General features: G+C 40.6%; 1 protein-coding gene across 3 annotated transcripts in view; it reads right to left on the bottom strand.

Annotated features, from left to right (window-relative positions):
- GALNT7 (polypeptide N-acetylgalactosaminyltransferase 7) overlaps positions 1 to 24,032 on the bottom strand; it is a 112,840-nt gene that overhangs the window by 34,106 nt on the left and 54,702 nt on the right. For all 3 annotated transcript variants that reach the window (XM_081135549.1, XM_081135551.1, XM_081135550.1), the window contains exon 2: positions 16,946 to 17,406. In XM_081135549.1, coding sequence (XP_080991675.1) covers positions 16,946 to 17,406 — 461 coding nt within the window. The remainder of the gene's footprint in view (positions 1 to 16,945; positions 17,407 to 24,032) is intronic.

The following is a 24,032-nucleotide window of genomic DNA, read 5'->3' as shown; positions in this document are numbered from 1 at the left end:
AAAACACAAACAATGATATAAGAGCTCTGTTGGAAGAAATCTTTGGAGGGCCAGCTGCCAACTTTTAGAAGTTTATAAATCCAAATAGAGAAGCCAGGTTTTCTGAGTTCCAGTATGATGTTTCCAATATTATTACTAAGTGTGTTTAATTATCACCATTTTAGAAATAAAGTACCTTGTGGGGTGGAAAAAGTATACTTCTTGAAAATCTACCAAAAGCTGTAGCAATCCTAAATATTCTGAAGCAGTTTTATAAAAATTCTAGACATTCTGAAGCAATCAACATATGCTCAATGATGCTTCTCAAGAGTAAAAGAGTTTAAATTCCTTGAAATAGCTATAAGTGGACATCACTTTGCAGTAATCTAAAAAATAGTATAGATGTAATGCATTTAACTGACTTTCAGTTTCTCTGCTCTGTGAGTGCTCACCCGATATGCCATCAGGCCACGTGCTGACAGCCTGCTTGTGGTGGTATCTGACTGCCCAGATTAGTGTCAATGACCTCCATGGAGATCTTTTACATTAAAGGCTTCAATGAAAGAAAGGAAGCTGTTTCCACAGCTTCCTCATTACCTGAGGCATTAGAATGCAGAAAACTTTTTTTTTTTTTAAATCAAGTTGCTAAATTCAAGACCTCAGGAGCAATTTAACTGAATCCCTTGGCTAGCTCAGGTCTACTTTTCTGAAGCTGATGTCACTCTGTTAAATCTTGACTCTGGGGAACACAAACAACTAAGGGTTACTGTTACAGTTTAAAGGGAAAAAAAGTTTGCCTATAGTTACCTCCAAATTATTCCCACTTTAGTTTTAAAGATCTCTCCATGAAATTATCCACATCCTTACATATTGCCAATAACAGTAGTTCTGTGCCTCTGCAGAATTGTTAAAATCGTGGCTATACTTCAAAGTACATTTTATATTTCCAAGTTCCAGAAATATGCATACATTTGTATTATCTTGCTCTTTTCTTCACAGGAACTTTTGTAAACAACTTCCCCACAATCAGCTGGGGGGTAAATATCTCTAGTTTTACTGATCCCAAGAGTATGTGAAACGCCCCCAGCATCATGCCTGCAACTTCTGATCCTCAAACACCATTCATTTCTTTTCCTGTGTTATGCCAAATGGACTTCCTGGCCATGGTCTATTAGACTTTGTTGTATGTTTCTTTGTTGAATATCAAGATTGCAGTAAGAAACAGGTGTGATATTCTTTTGTTATGTGCTAGCTGGAAAGAATTTAAATCACTTCTCTTGAGGAGGAGGGGGAGATACAATCTAAGTTATTAAGTGTTTAGCAAGTAACTATTCACATGGTTCATATATTCTTTTTAAGATAAAAGTCTAGGCTAGTTACCACAAAATTAAACAGATTCAATATAGCATCTAACCCTTTAGGGTAAGGTGATGCACTTGTGGCCTGGGAGTAAGATACTATCACATTTATGTGGTCATCTGTCCCTTTGAAATTCAGATTAAATCTGCTAATCAACAGAGACTATGTCAGCACTATAGCTAATAAATATTCCAACAGAGCAGAACACCTCCTGTGTTGCACTGGTCATGCCACTGATTGCACAGCCTCTGCTGAGCACATCCTGGCTTGATTTCAACATCCTTCCCAAGCCCATTTTTGCAGTAAGATACAGTAAAGGAGGTGAGGGGTGAGGAGGGGAAGGCGAAAGGAAAGATGATTTACGGCGGTACAATGGATAATAACTAGGCCAGTTTATTTCTGCTCTTTGAATGGAAAAACTTGATATTCTATGCTTTTGGATCTTGACATTTCTAAAAGCCATTATCAGATTTTTCTTTCTGGCATAAATTAACAGGTAAAACATATTTGGCCTATTAGAATTACCGTTTTAAATGTTACTGATATCTGCATTTACTATAACGGGTATTGGATTATATTCAATATATATTAGCTATATACTGAATAGTTCTGCGATTCATCTGTATTCCTAATTCAAATATACAAAAATGCAGTGGATTATTATTCATGGATTCTGTATTTGTCTATTCCCTAAAATTTATTTGTAACGCCCAAATCAATACTCGGGGCACTTCTGCAGTCATTTGAGAGCATGCACAGAGCGGCAGAAAATAGTCTATTCAGTGCCACATTTTTTCTCATTTTTGTGTATTTTGTTGGTGGTTTTGCTGCCTCCGAAACCCAGTGCTGAAGTGCTGTCTACTGTTGTAACCTTGAGAAGGCTGTGATGTGCCTTACGGAGAAAATGTGTGTTAGGTAGGCTTCCTGCAGGTATGAGTTCTAGTATTGCTGGCCAAGAGTTCAATGTTATGATTCAACAGCATACATTAAATAAGGTGTTTAAACAGAAGCACACATAAAACAAGGTTATATATTGATCAATTGACAAAAATGGGGCCAGAGGCTCCCAGGAACCTAATCCTGCATTTTCCCCTAGAAGCAATGCTTCTGTATTCCTCCTAATCCAGTGCTCACAATGACTTTATGGAACGTAACCACTTCAATAATAAGAGCTGACTGCTTATCAAAATGCACATGCATTTTGAAATTACATTTCACCAATAAGAAAGGGCAGTTATAAAAAGTCAGCTATAGCCCTAGCTGGTTTTGCTCAGTGGTTAGAGCATCAGCTTGCAGACTGAAGGGTCCCCGGTTTGATTCCAGCCAAGGGCACCTACCTCAGTTGTAGGCTCGATCCCTGGTGCCGGCTGGGGGGGGGGGGGGGGGGAGGCGGAAGGCAACCAATCAATGTGTCTCTCTCACATCGATGTCTCTCTCTTTCCCTTCCACTCTCTCTGAAAAGCAGTGGAAAAAATATCTTCAGGTGAGGATTTAAAAAAAGCCAGCTATTAATTTTGTCGCCTTTTTGGACTGTCCACTATAAAAGAGAAGCATGCTAGGTAGATAAACTTCTATTCTCTGGGCAACTGCTCCTGGTTGCCAATGTAACCTGCAAGATGTAAGACAGAAACAATCACGTTCTCTCAACTAAAGCAATTACTATGCCAGAAACAGAACTTCAATCAGTAAGGTTATAAAGTCAGCGTAAGTCGGGAACATTCTGTAAAATATTCAGGGATGCCTTGTATAAAAATGTCCTGAAAACTATAGGAAACTGCCAAAAAACCCCAAAACAAAACAGTGAGAGTGCGTGCACACATATACATGCACGCACGTGTGTGTGTGGGGGGGGGGGGAGAGGGAGGGGGGGAGAGAGAGAGAGAGGGAGAGAGAGGGAGAGAGGGAGAGGGAGGGGGGAGAGGGAGAGAGGGAGAGGGAGAGGGAGAGGGAGGGGGAGAGAGAGGGAGAGAGGGAGAGAGGGAGAGAGGGAGAGAGGGAGAGAGGGAGAGAGGGAGAGAGGGAGAGGGAGAGAGGGAGAGGGAAAGAGGGAGAGGGAGAGAGAGAGGGAGAGGGAAAGAGGGAGAGAGAGAGAGGGAGAGAGGGAGAGGGAGGGGGAGGGGGAGGGGAGAGGGGGGGAGGGGGGAGAGGGAGGGGGGGAGAGAGGGAGAGAGAGAGAGTTCCCACTGAGCAGCAGTAGTAATCAAGAGCCAGCCACAGGGAAACGAGACTGCTGCACTGACAAACCTCCCCATTAAAGGACAATGTGCTTCTGGCTTAGATATCAGTCGGGCTACAAAGACTCTTAGAAGAAATACAGGGTAAAACAGGAAAACAGATTTACATTTTTAGAAATGACAAAGGTGTTCGTTATTATGAAGTGTTCATTTACATACTAAGCCCTCTAGCCCTGATGTATCTTAATTTTTCCTTCACTTCTCTTAATGATGCAAATCATAGATGTAGCCACCCAGTACTTTCAGGCAAATTCTTTATTGTATGCGACATTAAGGATCCCTTTGTGTTTTCTCACTGTCTGTAGGACTCCTCCTCTTATGTAGGAGGATGCCAGGACGAAAGGCAATAAAAATGGGGGTAATACACTTTGAAGATGAGGCTGATACTGCACGCCTAGCATGAGGAGAGACCTACGTAGGAGAAAGCTTCTGTAGGGTTCTCTGTGCCACAGCAGGGACAAGGAGGGCTTCCAGCCACTGTGACCTCCAACCAGTGGGTTACCTCCAACCAGTGTGTTTGGTGAATATTTGCATCTTATGCTTTTTATCACATTTAATTTTCACAATAACTGTATGAGGCAAATACTATTACCCACATTTGCCAGAAGATGCAAGCAGAGTTCTCAAATGTTAGTTACCATCCTTCTCTTTTCAACTCTGTGTGGGATCCGAAGGTATACCCATGTGTACTCAGGAACTCGGTACCTGCAGGTGCCAGGCAGTGCCCCTCTTTCCTCTAGCTCAGGCTCACAGAGGTGGTAAAGGGGTCCGCGATGCTGGTCCCACTACTGTGTCCACACTAGGGCAAGGCCACTGCCAATGATGCTTGTCAGTCCGCTATGGCCATGATTTCCTGTCACTGTAGAAACCACTCGATAGTGATCTGCCACATACCATCAAGTGTGGAAAACTGCCCTCCCAGAGTTCCACAGACATTTTAGTAAAAAAGCTCTTTCATAGCATCTCCTTAGCATCCAAGTGAGAGTTTCCCAGGCCGGCTGGAGCATGATCTAAGTGACAGGCATAGGACAATGGTAAAATGTGCCCATTCCTGTAACATCTGCCCTGGGACCACACCTTGGTGCTTCTCTGCTCTCTTAAGATGACACCTCCCAACTTAGATTTCAGCAGTGGCCCTTGCTACAAATAGTTGGAATTTTAAGCGGTCACAGTTAAAAAGAGAGTCACTTTAGGATTGGTGAACATATTTCTGTGCTCCTAAGTAAAATTTTTACTACTATAAGATGTTTCATGAATGCATACCACAAATGTTACATTTAAAATGACTGCTCTGGTAAACACACATTCCTGATCTTTTATCTAGTTTGATGAAGAGCCCTAGAAGACATGGATTCATTCCTGGCAGTCATATAATCCTGGGCAGTCACTACTCTTTGGACTTCAGATTCCCTACCTGCAGAATAAAGGATCAGTACGAAGTGACCGCTCTGGCCCTTTTAGCTCTAAAATTCTATGAGTCTTCTTGTTTGAAATATTACAAACAGGTTTGAAGTGTCTAAGCCATCGCATTAAAAGCTGCCATGCAACTCCAAAAGTGTAATCTTATGCTCCCGCTTCCATCTATTCTGATCATCTCTTTATCTGGGCCATTTGAGGGTTGAGATGAAAGCAAAGAGCTGGACTCAGAGGACGGCAATGGAAGAGGCAGAAATAGGAATGGGAATGTGGGAGGAATTGAAGGCAATTCTAGATTGCTTGGGAGAGGAAGTGGGAGAAGACAACAGAGAGAGAGAAAGAAGTGCCTCTACTATAAATAGCTGGCAGTACTTGCTGCTGACCAGGTGCCACAGAGTGCCAACCATGTCACAGCCTCAGAGAGCATTTAGCACACAGAACAAATTTTTATGTTCTAAAAACCATGAATATCTGTATATAACTGTATGGAGAAAGCACATGAAAAATATTCAACAAACATCAGGTGCCCAGAAAGGGAGAAAGGGGACTCTGACTTCTTGGGTTACATGGCCAAATGGGCTTCCTCCACCCTCCACAGCTGGCACACATAAAGGTTAACAGGAGGAGCCATTCTCCTCACGGGATTATATCCTGGAGGTGCGAGCGGGGCTGAGTTTGGCAATGTAAAATGGCCTATTGTCTTCTAGCTAATCTGTCCTGGCCCCCTTCCTGCTTCTGAGAAACCAGAGAAGGGGGAGCCTGGTATCCTGGCAGCCAGTCTGCTGTTCTGTCTGCCAGGCCGGGCACAGGGTTCAGGTGCTGGACACCAACCTCAAGTTTTGCCAAACTGCATCTTGCTAAAGAGCTGGAATCAAAGCAGGGCTTGCCTCTGCATGGACACTATGCAGCTAAGTTAATAGACATCATATCTATTGTTACTTTCCAAGAAGAGCTGTCAGACCTGGCCCAGGCCCAGCGGCTGCCAGGCCTCTCAGCCCTTCCAGGAAGCAGGAAGAGGCAAAACCCAAACAGAAAGCAGTCCACTGGGCTGGAGGGATAACAGCTGCACACCAGCTGCTTGGGGCTGGTTCTATTCAGCTGTGTATCTAGAGACACATCAGGGAAGACCCAGGAGGGAAGGTAGAAGCACAGAAAAAATGAATTTTAAAATGGAAGAGACCTTGGAAGTCTAGTGTTTTCCAAACTGGGTTGAGGAGCCAGGGAAGTGCAAAGAACGGAAGCATAGAGTTTGCCTAGGAAGTCATTTGAAGAAAGGATTCTGTGACTAAAGTTAAAAACACTGAAAACTTCCTCTTTTCTTCCCCACAAAGCTATAAATCCCACCTCTTTCATTTATACTGTGTTACACCTCCTCCCCCAACATCACCTGATTGACCTCTTAGAGCAGTGATTCTCAATCAGGGGCGACTCTGCCTCACAGGGTGACAGGTGGCAAAGTCTGGACACATTTTGGTTGTCACAACCAGAGACAGGGAGGGTGTGTGTATGTCACTGGCATCTAGTGGGTAGATTCCAGAGATGCTGCTAAACATCCTACAATGTATAGGACAGTCATCAGGACAAAGAATGTCAATAATACTGAGACCGAGACATCCTGTCTTAGAGGCAGGACACAGTTCTGCAATAATGAGACGTAAAGCCTTTCTTTGCCTGTTACCTTTTTCTAACTTTGTTTTCCTCTTTAAAAAAGTTAAAGTACTGTAGTCACATACCCCTTGGCCATTAGTTTAGCATCACTAAGAAGGGAACACAGTGTAGGATCCCCATTTGAATCCCAGAGGCACCATCTTCTAGTTCTATGAACTTCAGGTTACCTACTTCTCCGAGCCTCAGTTCCATCATTTAAAATTATGGTGAAAAAAAAATATGCTATTTCAGTATGGTTATAAGGATTGGAGATAGTGTATTAAAGAACCTACCACACTGCCAGACACACAGTAGGTGCTCAGTAAATGGACAATGATGCTGTTGATCCCTACTGTCATTTACTGAGGACCCTCTGTCTTAAGAGAACCGAGAGCCATCACAGTGACAGAACTAATTACGTGGAAGACATAGCTCATCCCTCATTTAAAGTGAGTGAGAAATATTTCCCCAAAATCATGTAAACAAGTGTAAAAAAATGCCTTAGGGCTGAAACCTGCCTTTCTGTGTCTAGTACACCCTTAACTCCAGCCCTTCCCTCCCCAGCCCCAAAGCCTGGCATATGACAGTGAAGACGGAGACAAGCGCCACAAAGGGAGCATGATATTAGGTCCAGAACCAGCCAAACCCTAATCTACGTTTTTCATTGCCTGCTGAGAAAATAGACTCTTCTTTGATTTAAATAAGAATATATGATGCTGCTTTCCTAATAAGTTGTGGTTCATGCAGACTTCAAAAAAAAAAAAAAAAAAAAAAAAAAAAAAAAAAGCTTTGAGAAAAGAGTTTCTCTCCCACTGTCCCATTCCAAGAAGAAACCAGTGTTAAAATTCTGCATCGGATGCCCCTCCAGCAGGCCTGCCGCTGAGCACATTTCGGCTCTGGAGGGAGCTCCTGCCTCACAAAGGATGAAGGCAGCAGCTGTTCACATTCCCTTCCACTGAAGACTTTACAACTCTTTCCTTTAAAGTGACAGTGTGTATCTCCAGGGCCTTAAGAACGTGTAGTTTACATTCCTAAATCTTTCCTCAGAGTCCTTTATCCTCGTTTTTTATTTGCTCACTGGGACTTGCCGTTCTGGAGAATGACGGATCTTTTCCTTGTGATTAAAATGGCAGCACTCATTCTAAAATAAGTTACTAAGTTATCAAAAATGTGATTTGCCTCCTACACATTAACTATAAGATTCAGTGAAGAGGAAAGAGGAACTATGGGCCATTTCCCATTGACATACTATAAGTTATTACTGAATTAAACTATATTTTTATAGAACTTTAACTCATATAATTAGCTTGGCCTTATGTCATAAGAATAATGGAAGCGTAATTCTGTTTATAACATATGAAGACCATTTTTTTACATATTTGGCTTAAAATGAGCAAAGATAATTAACTTATAAGTTCATTCAAGAAGATGTACAACAAATTATTCATATTACTACTTCCACAATCCTTGAGTAAGGAAAACAATTGGTACTGATGACCTTGCTGTACAGCTCTCAGTAAGGACTTGCCTTTCCCGTAGGGGAGCTGTCAAAATTGCCCCACAGATGGACGTGTAGGCATCAGCTTGAAACTCAATCTGAAAGGAAGGAAGGCTCTGACCTGGTTCATCCACTTGTAAAGACTGTCTTCTCTACCCCACTCCCCAATCCTACTTTCTGCTTCTCTCGGAAACTGAAACCGGTCCTTTTACCGGATATTCCAGAGATAAAAATCTACATTTGTACACGTGGAAGGGATGAAGCTGTCATCTGGGGTTTTTACAGCCTATTGTGGCACTGGCTCTAAGTGGGTCAGTCACTCCTAGATGTGTGGCCCAATGTGAGTTCTCATTAACTGTCTATCTTTCAGAATGGTTGCTGTGCTTCTAGAATAAACGGAGAGGTTGGGGTTCTTCTTTTTCTTAAATGTTGGTTTATGCTTGGCTTAACAACTAGCCAGCTAATCAGTTCTATATAACTTACTAATTTTAAATGTGGAAAACACCTTACATTATGATTTACAGTCACACTATGTCTAATGCCTAGCAGTTTGGCTTCAACTACCCTTTAGGTCCAATACAGACACTTCTGCTACCATGCCATACATATTTTTTGTTCCTGGTAAACCTTCTCTTTTGTTAAATCATGCTTTAAAAAAAAAAAAAAAGAAGAAAAAGAAAGAAAGAAGGAAGGAAGGGAGGGAGGGAGGGAGGGAGGGAGGGAGGGAGGGAGGGAGGGAGGGAGGGAGGGAGAGAAAGAAAAGAGAAAGAACAATAGGATTTAAAGGAAAAACAGGGATAGGACCAGACCACTCAAAACAGGGAACTTTGGGGCCAGAGCCCTAAGGAAAATCAAGCAGCACAGTTAAAGTAACCACTGACATTTGCACTTTGCATCACAAACCTTTAAACCCAGGGATTTGTGCTTCCCTTTTTATACATCCTTGGAGACATTCGCTTCTAATACAGAGTAACTCTACCAAAATTAAGAGTACGGTCCAGAGAGAGCCTTTTTCATCAATCAATTTCCTCTGCTCCTCTGGATGCACTGGCAGCTCCCCAGACAACTTAGCACAGTGGCAAGCACAGTGCATCTTGAAGCCACTAGACTCATCCCATTTCTTGCACTAAAGAGAAATACTTCTGCAGGATAGTCAGCCTTGTCCTTAGTCTTCATGAATCTATTGTTATGGAGATCACTTTCACTGTAAGAAACCTTGCCCCTGATCACTTCCACATTCCTGATCAGATTAATTTGTGGGAGGAAATCTAGGAACACCAGGATTTCCGCATTGAATTGATACCATTTCCCTGTTTACTAAACACATGCCAGCCAACGTGCATCAAGGAAACTTACACATCAGAGTCACAGGCCGTGTCTAAGGGTCTGAGCTGAGTTACTGGAGGGGCTCCTGCCCACCTTCTGAAGGAGGCACTTGTGTTCTGACATCTACGCTGCACTGTGGCCTGTCTGAGTCTATTGGCAGAGGTTCTTTTTGGTGAGGAATTAATAACCTTATAGCAGAGGACAGTGACTAAACACCCTGAAATAAGTTAGCTCCAAAACAGATACTGCAGTAGGAGAGGGTACAAAAAAACACCCTAGTCTCTGTGTCAGTGCTCCTGATAGGTGCGAAACAGCCTGAAAAAAAAGTCAAGGTTTTCCTGAAATTGCCTGTCATTGGTGTGGGACGTCATGGGATGTCTTATCTAGTGGTGCCTCCATAAATATTTGTCTAACTAGCCTCCAGGGAACTTGTAAATTCTTGGTTGGAGGGCAAAGGACTTAAAAAAAACACACCAAAAAACACCCCAAAACAAGCAACCTGAGTTTATAATTTTTTTTATCAGGCATACTTTATGCTTATGTAACATTGGTGGTGGGGAATGAGGGGAGGGGAAATGGAGCTAAGTCTCTTTTTAATAGAGCAACTTGGACAATTACTAGAGAGTTGAAAGAACCTTATCAACCATATGAGGTTTCAGCATTAGAAAAATGTTTCCGCCAAAGGAAGTGAGCTACCCCAGAACGCTATCAAGGAGGGAGGGGATTCAAGAGTGTTACTGCTTTCTAATGGTGGCTTTGAGCAACAAATTACCTCTAGTTCCTTTTTTTGTAGGCTTACTCTATGAATGTGGAACACTTCTAAACTGCTGTGGAAACTGGGGTGACTTAAGTTACCCCCTGATCACTATAATAATTTCAGTTTGACTGAATGTATCTCTTGTTGTCAGCCAGGACCTTAAACAAAAGTCAGCTCTGCCCTCATAATGGAGACACTCCCAAAGGGCAATGTATGTGTGTGTGTGTTTGTGTCCGTGTGTGTGTTAATAAGAAAGAAGAAACCAGGCATCAGAACACAATTTTTCTTTAAAGTAAATCTGGAAAACCTCTGAACTCACAGAAAGCAGCTTCTAAGAATAAAAATTTTCAGGCCAGTTAGAAAATAATTTTTGGACATAAAACAAGCAACATGTCCATCATGGGTCTTCTGAAACTAATGTCAAATGTGCTTCTTATAGGTTAGATTTAAGGCTACCAAATTGTAGTTTGAAAAGTAAGACATATTTTGGGCAATCTATGAGAGAAAGGATCACGTGTTAATAATTGTGGCCAGTGTAGTTTGGATGGGGTCATATAGAACCACCATGTATTATGATAATAGAAACTGGGACAAAATATTGAAAAAAAAAATATATGCATATCTGTGATTCATATATATGTGTGTATATAATGTATATATTATCCTAATGATTTGTTTTAATCTCTTTGAGTGAGTCCTCAGAGTTTCAGTTAGCTCTAACTGAAACCCATGGGTCCAGATATGTAGAAACTGAAATTAAATAAGAATCTAGTGCATTTCAATTAAATCAATGTTTTGAAAATAGCATCTATTCTGTAATTACAGGACTACATTCTAAACAAAGGTATCAAAGAGAGCCTTTAACATGGATAGAGAAAGAAAAAAGCTCACAACCATAATTCACCTTAAATTAAGAGAAAATCAGCATTTTGAAATCAAGTAAGAAGCCCGGCTGGGCGTGGCTCAGCGGTTGAGCGTTGACCTAGGATCCAGGCAATTGGGATTCGATTCCCAGTCAGGGCACATGCCCAGGTTGTGGGCTCGATCAATGACTCTCTCATGATTGATGTTTCTGTCTCTCTCTCTCCCTCTCCTTTCCTCTCTCTGAAATCAATAAAGATATATTTTTAAAAAAAATCAAATAAGAAAATAATTATCTGATATATAAGGCATAACTGTAATCTAAAATATCTTTTAAAAAACCACCTCAATTTCCCACAAACTTAAAAACTAATCATGCGAATATTTGCATAGCTCTTAGAATTTTTAAAGTACCTTAATGTCTATTATTTCACTTAGTCAATGCAACTAACATAGCATTCTACAAAACAGAAGTGCAATACATATGTACGTAAGAGGAAAGATTAAATATTAAAAACAGATGATTTTGTTCAACAAGTCAAAATATTTAATTCATTTGTTTGAAACAAAATTGTTTGGATTATATACCTCTGATTGTCTGTCTCCTTGGGCTGAAAAAAGGCAAACATAATTTCCATGTGTTTGCATCAGCAGTTAGTTCACAGTAAAGGAAATAAAATCCCAAACTTCATTAGAAGAAAATCTAATATATTTACAAATAGAACTTTCCACTTCTTCCCACGAAGAGGCTCCTCATCTTGACTGGCTCTGCGTGAATTCACCTAAAGCCAGGGACCAAACTGATTCAAGCAACCAAGTTTTGGACAGAGAAGCTTGTTCAATTCCATCCACCCTATTTCTGTTAATGGCACCATTCTTTCTTTGTGTTACTAGGCTTCAAAGATTTGGCTCTACCTTTAATTCCTCCTTCCACTCGATTAGCTGCCAAGGCCTACTGATGCTAACTCTTCTGTTCTCTTACATTGAACATTGAGTCTCCTTTTTCTGGTCTGTAACCAAGTTCCTACTCTAATGCTACTAACCTCCTAACAGGTCTCCACCCCGGATCCACTCTAGACACCTCTACCACTCTGATATTCCCAAACTTCCCTTTATAAACCTTCAGTGGGTGTTTACTGACTCCCAAGTTCAGGATAGGCTTTGTAAATGGCACTGCCGTCTTCTAAATATGGTCCTACCTATCAGCTTCGTCTCTCTACACACACTTCCTGATTCAAGTAATCAATAGCGCTTGCTTTCCTCCTAGTCAATGCCTACCTTCATGTCTTCAGCACTTGTAACCTTTTCCTGGGGGAACCCTACTCATCTTTCAGGCCCTGTCCCTAGTGTCCCCTCCACGAATCCTTTTCCGACTCCCTGTAACTCCACGTATCCTCCCATTCCTCTGAACCATGCTGTTTTGCTCACACCTTTCCTATGGCTCATATTATGGTATTCTTTCCCTTGACCCCTGACGCAGATGGCCAGCCCCTTGAAGGCAGGATCTATATTTTCTCATTGTTGCATCCCCTGATAGGCTAACACAGCTCCTTGCTTATTGGACATACTCAATATCTGTTGAACGGTGAAGAAAATCATATATTTTTTTAATAGAAAATAAATGTGAAGGCAAGTGAAGTCATTCTTGGCTCAAGTCTTTAAAAAAGAAGTCAGCCTCCAGTTCACTCAAAATACTGTTACTCACTCTTAACAAGTAATCAACAGCCAGTAAATTACTCAGCCAGAGAATGTAATTCAAAGCTGTAACATACATAACTATGAGTCACGCTGGCAGCCGGGCAGCTCTGTCCTGCTTGCAAGGAAAAGAACATTCATCTGAAAAGACTATGGAGCAGCCACAAAAACGAACAAGTTAACCACAGTGTCAGGTGTCACAGCTGGACAAACTGCTCAAAGCAGTGGTTTCCAAGCATGGCAGGTGGCTCATTCATGTCTCACAGAGGCACGAGAACAAGGGTGGTAAGGCGCATACTCTAAAGCTTCAGAAAGTGGGCGAGGCCCGGCCAGTCTCTGACGGGCCCCTGGCAGCACACCCTCCGTGAGGGGTGAGCGTGAGGGAGGCTGCGGGGGGGGGGGGGGGGGGGGGGGGGGGGGAGATGAACGTATGTTTTGTTTTCAGTATGATGCCAGTAAAAGCAGAAACGTGCTAATATGCATATTAGACAATATACAAAACTTAGGGGTGTTTTCTTTTGTTGTTGGCCTTTTTCTTTAGAGAAAATTCTTATGGCTATCCACATTCTAATTTGTGAATAACTCCTTGGAAGCTATTCATTACTCTACATTGAATTTTAAGTGTTCAAAGAGGAATGGAGCCTATTTCATTTTTTAAAAACTGTGAGAAAGAATCAAGTTTAAAAAATAATCTGGATTCAGTTTTTTAAAAGTTTCTGGGGGTTATTATATTTGAGTACTTTGAAGTATAAAAAAAAGTTTTCTCACCATCAGAGACTTTTAAAGAGGGATTTAGGAGCATCTGCTAAGATAGCTTTGGGTTCTCCTATTTGACTGGAGACACATACTTACAGGAAGGACACACAGAAACAGGCTAATTCTATTTCTAGGTATTTCTACAGTTGTGTAAGATAAAAGAACAGGCGGAATAATTGGCAAAACATGGGAGAAGGAAGGGAGGAAGAGAAGAGGAAGAAAAGGAGGAAGGAGGGATGCAATGTGGAAAGGCAGAGAGGGAGGGAGGGAGGGGAAAGACAGACAGAAAGGAAGGAAACTGCAGGAGAGCAAGGAAGTCTCAGAGAGATGGAAGGGCGGCAACTGTTGTGTCTGAAATGATCAAAGGCCAGAGGATGGCTTTGCCATTGTGGGAGGTTCATGTAAAAGCAAGATGAGGTAGATAAGGCAGCGTGTGACATTTGTGCTTTCCAAAAAGCAACAGAGACATCAAAGTTAAATAGGAACTGAAAACATTCAAATGTGACAAGAAGATATGTGACCTGAAGAAAGTGCCACATCAATACAAACAGCCAATAACAGTTAAGTTTCTAACTATTAGGCCTGTGATAAAAGACTTTTAGCCCATTATGTCATGTAAGTCTAATGCCAATCCTTAGAGATAGGTATTGTTAGACCTATTTTAAGGATTATGTAATTGAGGGTTAAAGAGGGTAAGTAACTGGTCTAAGATCTCATATCTGGTAATGAAGCCAAGGTTTGAACCCTGGAAGATTCTATTCATTCATCCATCCATCCATCCATCCACCCATCCATCCTTTCTCTTGACAGGTATTTACCAACTGAGTACTACCAAGCTCCTACTTGTCAGTTACTCGAAGTAGCTGGTGAAGAAATCAGACACATTCCTTGCTCTCAGGGGCTTATCATCTAGTAAGAAAGGTGATCAATAAACAACTAAATAAACCAATCTCTAATTATAAAACTTGATGAATACTATGAAAGAAATGGCCAGAGGGCAGTAATAGAAAATAAAGCAGGGCATTACCAAATTAGACAGCATAGTTAGAGAGGTTTGAGTGGGACCTAAAGGGTGAGAAGGAGCCAGTCTTAAGAAGGGAAAAGTTGTTCACGCAGGAGGGAAGAGCAGGTGCAAGGAACTGGGAGAAGCCGACATAGCGAGAGCACTGTGGGCAAGGAGTATCGGAGCAGAGAAGGTTGGCAAGGCAGGGAAGCGCCCTGGCATGGGGGCTGCTGCTGGGTAGGAGTTTGGGTTTTGTTTCAAGTGCACTGGGAAGGCAAACAATAGTTTTAGATAAGCTGCATTTGTGGGTTCAAACACCACACTGTCTTCTATGTGAGGAGGGTAGGAGGCAAGATTAGAAATGGAGAGGCCAGGAAGAGGCTCTTGCAGGTGTCCCAGAGAGATGGTGACTTGGACTTGGGTGGTGGCGGGGATGAAAGAAGGGCACTCAGGCATGATCTGAGACATATTTTGGCAGTAGAAACAAGAGACCTTGCAGATGGAATGGACGTAAGGGGGGAAGGAGAGGGAGGCGCAGAGGATGACTCTAGTCCTATGCACTGCTCTGTCTTGTATGTCATTTGATTTTCTTAGCACATTCCTTATACAGAAGTGAGCTAGATTTACATTAGTGTTCTAAAAGATATCTTTTTATAAACAATTCATGTACTAAGATCTCAGTTTCTACACTAAGCTCACCCTCTGACTGTAACACTGCACTGAGGCATATTGACATAACTTGAGGTGTGTGGTGGAAAAAAGAAGAGGCTTTCACACCAAACCACCTTGGACTGAATCATGGCTTGACCATTTTGCTAGGTAAATACAAAGAAGACACAACTCTAAGCCTCAGACTTTATATACACAGGTAAGAACTCTCTTACAGTTTGGTTGTGAGAATTCAATAAGATAACTTATACTAAGTCCAGGCATGTAGTAGAAAGTCAAAAAATGTTAGACTCCCCCCATCCCTTCCCCTTTCTCCCTGTTATAGTGAAGAGGATGTCATTAGAAGGTTCTCAGAGAACCTTCTGGAACAGAGATGAATACTGTGATTGAGCGCTGTATTTTAAATAACTGGGGGACATTCCAGAGGAGGGACTGCAAATCCTGTCATGGGTCCTAAGGGTACCTGCACGGCAGCTCTAGCTCTATACTAACTATCCTCACCACACTGACTAGAACTGTCGAATAAAATATAGGACACCAAGTTAAATTTGGATTTAAGATAAACAATAATTATTTTAAGTATAAGTACTAAATGTTTTTCATTGTTATCTGAAATTCAAATTTATCTGAGCAACCTCTATTTATTTGTGAAATCTGGCAATCCTATGACTAGGCAAATCTCTGCTTTGATTAGGAATAAATTGCTCCAAGATTCTTCCTTCACAGTCCCTGGAGATGTTCTAAGTGTTCTCTGTATAAGAGTTTTTGCCTTTCACCATCATGGCTCTATACTTCCACGCCTTCTACTTTTTTCACATATTTCATTCACTTCCTCTCATTCTTACCAATAAACATATGAATGTCCAAAGTCTACTGAGTAGCACAATATTAGGTACAGAATTTTATTTGTGGTCATAAAGAATGCTGCTGCTGCGTGTGCATGTACACATGCCGTGTTAACCTTTTAAAATGAGGATTTGTTAATAATGCATCATCAGGAATGCATTTTGAGAGTTTCCTAATAGCAGTGAATTAAATATGCATCCACATTAATGGATACCATTCAGATCCGAGAGGAACTGAACCGGTTATTGAATAAACTGAAAGAGAAGAGCTTTGAGTTCATTCAATAATCACCATCTATCAAAAGCTAAGACTTGGAAATCCTTTATTTTGAATTAAACTACATGAAAAGAATTTGAAAGTTTAGTCCATAGTTTTATCTGTCTGAGTGCTCCCTTCGCATCCTCAGGAGTTTTAGTGCTGAGGGAAAAAATGAAAGGGAACATAAACACACAAGCCATCTAGAGCAGTGTTGCTATTTGCTGTTGCTCCACAACAAACTAAGGAGCTAGGTCCAGAATGAAAAGCAACATACCAACAAAATTTTGTTGTTAAGAAATTGTCAGTTGAGCTAAACAAAGAACTTAATAGTTGATTCACATGCTGGAGCAAGCTCATTTTCTCATTGTGGGCTGGTAACAAAAATTTCCCAGACTGCTGCCAGTCTGGGAACCAGACTGTGAGTAGGGCTCATGAGGAAGAGCCCAGAATTTTAAACGTCATCCCTTCAATATCATGGCACAAATGGAGAGCTCTCTTCCTTCTGGCCATTTTGCAGACCAAAGATCCTCTTACTTCCTTGAAATAAAGACACAAATATTTTCTCCATTCTTAGCATCTAGCTGAATATCTATCAAAACAACAGCTGCCCCAGTTTTAGAAAGAAGAGGACGTGTGCTTACTCTTCTTGCCGTAAGTCATTGATGCTGCGGTCCAGTGAGATCATGTCACTTGCCACCATGTTAAATCCAAACTCTTTAATGCTGGCTTGAACTGCATGTTTGAATTCTGGTCCCAAAACCAATGGCTTGGCATTCTCTCCGGGGCCACCAACCACTCCATGAGGCTCAGGTTCTTTGGGTTCAAAGTTACCGAGGATCCTGGGGCGTAGCACAGGGTCCCGATAGGTGAGTGTCTGAGGCTTAAAAGTGAGATACTGCCTCTGCATTATGTCTTTCTGGTTCTCTCCTCCAGCATGGCGCTCCTGTTCATTTTTGGCCTTGTTTTTTCTTCTAATAGACTCTAAGTCCACTTCTACTCCTTCAACATGAGGCCAGGGCACCACAGGTTTGAATCTGTCATCCCCAGGAACTAGTCCATGGCCTCCTCGGTTAGGCACGGGGTTATTGACATCTCTGTCTTCCTATACAAAAGGGAGGGGACATACAGTGAGCACATGAAGGCAAACCACAGCAGAGTTTAAGAAACCAATTTGCATGTTTTAAAAAAGGCTGAGGTGACAATAAAATGGTTTAAAGCATGAAACAGAAGCAGGCCAGTAATCAGAACATCCCATTAGAAGACACCTTTCAGGGAGCAAAGGGCATGCCAAGAGACAGACTATTTCCCTGCCTTCCCGTCCCAAAATAAATGAATGAATGGATGCATTGTTTACTTCTAAACCTAACTCTCTACCAAAGACCTCTTATTAAAGCACATTGTTATGGGTTAGAGCAGTGAGGTTCTAGGGCCTGTAACGATAACACTTAATAGGTCATGTTGTACAGTGTGTGGTTTTCCCAGCTGACCAGTGCCTGACAAATATAGCTTTGTGTCCGTAATATAGCCATATGGTGGGGCAGTGGTACTAGGTGCCACCCATCACTAGGCTGGCTTCGTGCCCCTAACAGCAGAGGAACAAGGCGGGAATATGCATTTAACAGTCCCAATTTGGTATTTTCTACTCAGTGAGACCTCAGTTGAATTGAGAACTATTTTTTAAAAAGCTAGAATAACTGTAACCAAGTCAGTTTGGGCTTTTAAATCACACTCAATGCCTAATTTTCCCAGTTCCAGAGGTAGCCCAGGCAAAAACAGATTCTGCATGTAAGGAGACTCTGTAAAGGCGGCCCCCCTTTTCTGTGTGGACCTTCCTCATCAGGTATGCAAATCTTCCAGTTCGAGATCCACAGTGATTTTGCTCCTGCTAAACCAGTTCTGTCCTCTGCATGAAGCAGTGTTCTGAACCTGAGCATCACCCCAGTGGCTTTAACAAATACTGATATCCCACCCCCAGACTTTGTGATTTAATTGGTTTGGGCATCCAGGTTTTTAAAAGCTCCCCAGGTGATTTCACCATTCATTCCAGCTTGAGAAGCTCTAGCTTGAAGGGAGAGCAGCTAGTTATAATTAGACAAGGGGATTACTGAGTATGTATAGCCAGGCAAGAGGCAAGGTGAATTTAGAACAACTGCAAAACAGGCTAACTGGTCTGCTACTTCACTCCACACTAAGATTGTGATCCTTTAATAGATTCAAAATAGGATTAGTACTATCCGACCAAATGTTTCTACAGTGTTAGAGCTATCTTAAAAATAAAGTTAAGAACTTTGTTTTAAAAGGTACAGAATTAAGGCTCTAGGTAGGATGTTGACAGGTAGGTTGCTATTTACTGGTAGTTTATTTAGGGACAAAGATCTCTTTCTAGAAAGTTAATTCAAATGTGAATTTAGTTGATGTTGACGTTTTGGTAAGGACTAGGTAAGAATTGTTTTTAGAGAGTTCTGAAATGAATTTTAAAAATTTATCTATTTGTTTAGTTAATATAAGCATATGTTACAAAATTCAAAGGATTCAAAGGGCATATAGTAAAAAGCCATTTTTCCTGCCTTCCTTCTGTAGATGCCATCATAGCCAGCAGTTTCTGTGAATCTTTCTAGAGATGTTATATGCTTATATAAACATACATGTATATATATATATATAACAACAGAATTTTTTTTGAAAATGGGACATAGATTTCAATTGACTCATTAATTAAAAGGGAAATCTGTAAAATGTTACAACTGGTTGAAACGTGAATTCAAGGAACAGACAAATGTATAAACATCAAGAATACATCAAAGAGGGGAACGCTCCTAACCACTTCCAATTTGATGCTGCCAGATTGGAAGAGATTTCTAGTCAATTAAAAAAAAAAATACTGCAAAGAATTTACAAATAGATGCAAAACTGGTAAAACTGGTTGCTATCCAGAGGGCAATGACCAATTGCATTCCACAGTACACAATTTCCTTTTCGATGGACAAGAATCTTTTGCATTACTCTCAGTTTTCTATCATTTAGAGGATGGTAAAATGGCTCAAAGATAGTAAAAGGGCAAGATAACCTAGAAAACTGAGTCAGACAGTATATCCATAATTGTCTTGGTCCACTTCAAAGCCGTTTCACAATTTTCCTCCAGTAACACAAAACTAAACATAAAATGCAAACTCAGCCTGATTCTATAAATATGAGGCCTTTCTTCAGGCATGTGTTATAGGTGGATAAGGGTCCTGGATCAGGCCGTTCTGGTCAGCATACCCTCCAGAAGGGACTTAGCTGGAGCCTGATGCTTGAGCCCTACTAAGGGTCGGGGGTGAAGAGGTAGGAGGCAGTCCTGCCAGAAATCTTGTATTCATGAAGTGCTGAGGGTTCTCGTGAGAATTAACTCATGCTATGGAGAGGGAAGCCAGCCTGACTGCAACAGAGAGGTAGGCACCAAAGCTGAGAAGTGATTGCAATGTTGGAAAAAGTGTCCATTTATCCAATACATCTCCTGGCTCTTTCCAAAATTATATTAACTTATTGCCATAAGTTAATATTGTAAACAAATTAGAGAAATCATTATAAAACTCTAAGATATTAGACCCAAGTTGATGATGTTAAGCCAACTCTAACACAAAAAGGAGAAACATATTCTCCCCCATTTCAATGTTTTACATCAAGGCTCCAATGAGAATCAGTAATTGGGAAGGTAAAAAATGAGGGGAAGGAAATGTCAAAAAATATAGAAAAGTAGATTGAACAGGCCCTCAGATGTCAATATCCATAACCATAGCATCCACTATGTTGTCTAATATTCCACAGGGGAAAAATTACATGTTGGAAGAGTATGAAATATGGTGGTACATGAAATCAAGAGAGCCAAATTGTGAAATACATGGTACAGTGTAGGCTGGCCTAGGCTAACATAAAAATTACCCTTTGAGGCAGCATGGAGGGTCCTGAAATATGCTAACTGAAATATGACAGTCAGAGAAAGACAAGTATCACATGGTCTCACTTATATGTGGAATCTAATGACAAAATAAACTGATGAACAAAATAAACTGATGAACAAAATAGATCCAGAGACATGGAAGCATGGAACAGACTGAGGAATCTCAGAGGCAAGAGGGGAGAGGGGATGGGAAGAGATTAATCAAAGAACTTATATGCATAACCCATGGACACAGACAATATTGTGGAGAAGGTCTGGGGGGGTGAAGGGGGTCAATGAGGGGGAAAGGGGGACATCTGTAATACTTTCAACAATAAGGACAAATTTTTAAATATTTTTCAAATGTAAATATTTCTCAAATTCAGCCACCTCAACAAGAGAATCTTTAATGGACTCAAACTTCATGCTTATCTTCCTCCAAAAATTGTTTTGATCTTTTTTTAACTTAAGGGTTCTTTGTCTAAATTGTAACTGTTGGTGTTCATTACAGTTCTGTTAATCTACCTGTCATTCCGCCCTCATAATGGGTTATCCCATTCTCTTCCAAGCTGGAAAACCAGATTTATACTGATCATTCCTACATCCATTTCCTTAGCCCACACCACACTTTTGATCTTTGGATCTTACAGTCAGCTGCTTCCTGAACATTAATACTTACATCAATCTGGTACCTCAATTTAAGACACCACAAACTGAACGTATCATTGAGCCCACATCACAAACCTGTTTCAATTATTGTCTTTCCTACTTTGGGGACTGGAACCACTGTCCACTCAACTGGTAAGTAAACACCTGCATTTCATCCTTACTTCTTGTTCTCTTTTATCTACCCTACTGACATTCAGTCACTCACAAACTCCTGCCAATTCTATCACCTGTGTGGCTCCTGAATCTGTCCACTTTTCTCCCCTACCCTCACCTCTTAACAGGATTACCACAACAGCAATGATAGTGGTGATTACAAACACCATGTATGGTCTAAGTGCTTCACATACATTAACTCATTTAATCCCAAGACTAGGTTCTATAATTACCATCCCTATTTTACAGATAGAAAGTCTGACAGAGAAGTTCCCTAATGTCAGAATCAGTACATGGTGGGGTCAAAATCTGAATCCAGGCGGTCTGGCTCAAGAGCCCATGCTCTTAACCACTGTGCTTCAGTGCTTCTCATTCTAACATATGCACTCACTGTCTTTCTTCATTATTTTTCTACACAGCAGCCACAGTGACTTCTAAAATTGAAATATGAATGTTACTTTCCCTGCTTACAACATTCCATCATGGGCCTGCTTCCCTCAGGAGAATTTATTCTGCTTAACAAGGTTGATAAGGCTGTTCGGGCTCCAGCTTGCACTTATTTCTCTACCATAGCCACTAGAGCAGGAATTGGTTCTTTTTCTGTAAAGGACCAAGTGTAAACATTTTAGGCTTTGCAAATCATAGAGTCTCTGTTGCAATTATTTAAATCTCCTATTATAGTGCAAAAGCAGCCACAGACAATGTGTAAATGAATAGATATGGTTGTATTCCAATAACACTTTATTTACAAAGACAGACGGTGGGGAAGATTTGGCCCCCTGACCCCCGCACTAGACTGTAAGTTCTAGGAAATGGTTGGAGTCATTCCTGTCATCACTGCATTCCCAATGCTTGTCCTGGCATGTAAGTCCCCAGTAAATATTTACTGAATAAATAAATGAATCCTAAAATTTCTTCTTTGGTTATGAGAGAAACTCTAAGAAGAAGAGGAAAAGAGAGAATGGAGAATATGGAATGGTAAAGAGGGGTTTAGATAACCTTTCTGGCAATACTTTATGAATTCAGCAAGAGAACAGGACATAACTTCATATTCTCTGTACAGTATTGTACTCTTAATAATGCTGTGTAATACTCACCAGAAAAAGTGAATTTGCTCACTTCTCAAAGCCTGTATGCCATTAAATCTGAAGGCAAAACCAAACATGAGACTTGTCTGTCTAGTCCCAAGTCAATTAAGAATAATCATGTCAAATCTTAATGTTATACAATTTGAAGAATGGCTATAAAGCGGTATAATCACTCAACTCCCCTGAGAAGGAAAACCACTTACTCCTTCCTGAGAGTGAATGAAAATTAGCAGATGCCTTTGTGACCCCCAGGTACTGTGATACCTTCATAAGCACCAGCTAATTTACTGTCAAAATCAATGAGTCACTGGTGACTAGAAATGGGAAAGAGAATTGATAATCTTCGAAGATCAGTATGCTCATAAAGGTAGAAATGTACTAAAAAATACAATCACTTATCACCAGATGGATATATGGGATTACCAGAAATCAGGCCAGACTATTCACTTCACACCTTAGAGTTTACAAAGTTCCTCCCTCACCCCCATATTTTACTTATGTGTGATATCTGTCCAAGATGGCCATGCCTTGATAGAAAGGATATGAATATGAAGGGATTTAGAAAAATGGTCTTTAGAGAAAATGAAAGTAATACAGGCTTGTTTGGATTTGAAATTATAGATAAACCATGGAAAACTAAGCTCTTAATGATAAGCTTCTGCAGTCACATGATCTCTTGAGAAATTACAATTTCCTCAGAAATAAAAATATAATTTAAAACAAAATTTAGTTCAACCATGCTAAAGCAAGTAATCAAATTGCTTACAATTATGATAAAATATTAAAGAATTTTAAAAACCATGTCAATGCGTTGCATTTTTTAAAGGTATCAGGGTAAACTCCAATTTTTTTAGTAAAAAACCCTTCAATTTTCAGTACGTAATTAAAATTACAACTGAAAAAAGGGAGATTTCATATAAAATCTCTCTCTGTATTAACACTATAATCTCTAATGTTCTATTTTGTAAATGTGAAATTATCATTTAAGTACCCACTGGTTCAAGCCAGCAGTTCTAATTGGAGGAATGGGCTCCAGGTAACCTCCCTGCCTCCTTCCATAGTCTGGTGAGTTTCTAGCACTGCTCTTCTCGCACTGCCTTAGTATCTGTTGACATATTTCTCCCCAAATAGACGGAGGACTCTTTGAGGATCGTTGAGAGTGTATTAACCCGTGTGTCCCAAGCACCGGCTAGACAGTAGGTGCCCAGGGAGTGTTTCCTCACTGACTAAGGAAATGGAGAACACCTCACTGGGGGTCACCTGTATTAGCCTGCTGGAATATAAACTGACTTTGGATCCACTGTCTTATGTCACTGCTTGGCTTGGTTTAAGCTAGCATTCTGGGAATCCAAATAAGGTAACTAAAAAACTACTCTCCCTACACACCTAAAATTTGGGTAATCCTTTTTTTAGTTTCTTCTCTTCTTCAGATTTGGATAAACAATGCATGTGTGCAAGTGAAATTTGGAAAATGAGTACTTTAAACATGAGAAAGTTCATCTTGGGTGTGTTAGTCTTGGTCCCCTAGGCCAATTTATCTTGCAAATAATTTCCTGCTAAATTTGGTCCTAGTTGTAAAATAGTAATAGGTAGAGATTCTAAGTCAGGTCAGAAAAACATCAGGTAATACTCAAAGGAGAATAACTTAAAAGAAGAAATGAGCAATTAAAAGACCAAAATACAGGTTAATGTCTACACTAGGAAAAACACACCAACAAACTGATTATCCTTTTACAAAACCTTTTATTCATAAGACTGGGTAATGGCCCAGATCAAAGTTACAGTCTTATCATAGACGGCTAACCAAAAAGTCTATGAAATACATGAAATTTAAACATATTTATGAAATCCAAATAATTTCTCCTTTTCAGAGACCTTAACAAATAGTCATGTCTCAGC

Source organism: Miniopterus schreibersii (genome assembly GCF_964146895.1).
Source record: "Miniopterus schreibersii genome assembly, chromosome: 4".
Taxonomy (NCBI): Eukaryota; Metazoa; Chordata; class Mammalia; order Chiroptera; family Miniopteridae; genus Miniopterus; species Miniopterus schreibersii.
This window is presented reverse-complemented; position numbering and strand designations above follow the sequence as displayed.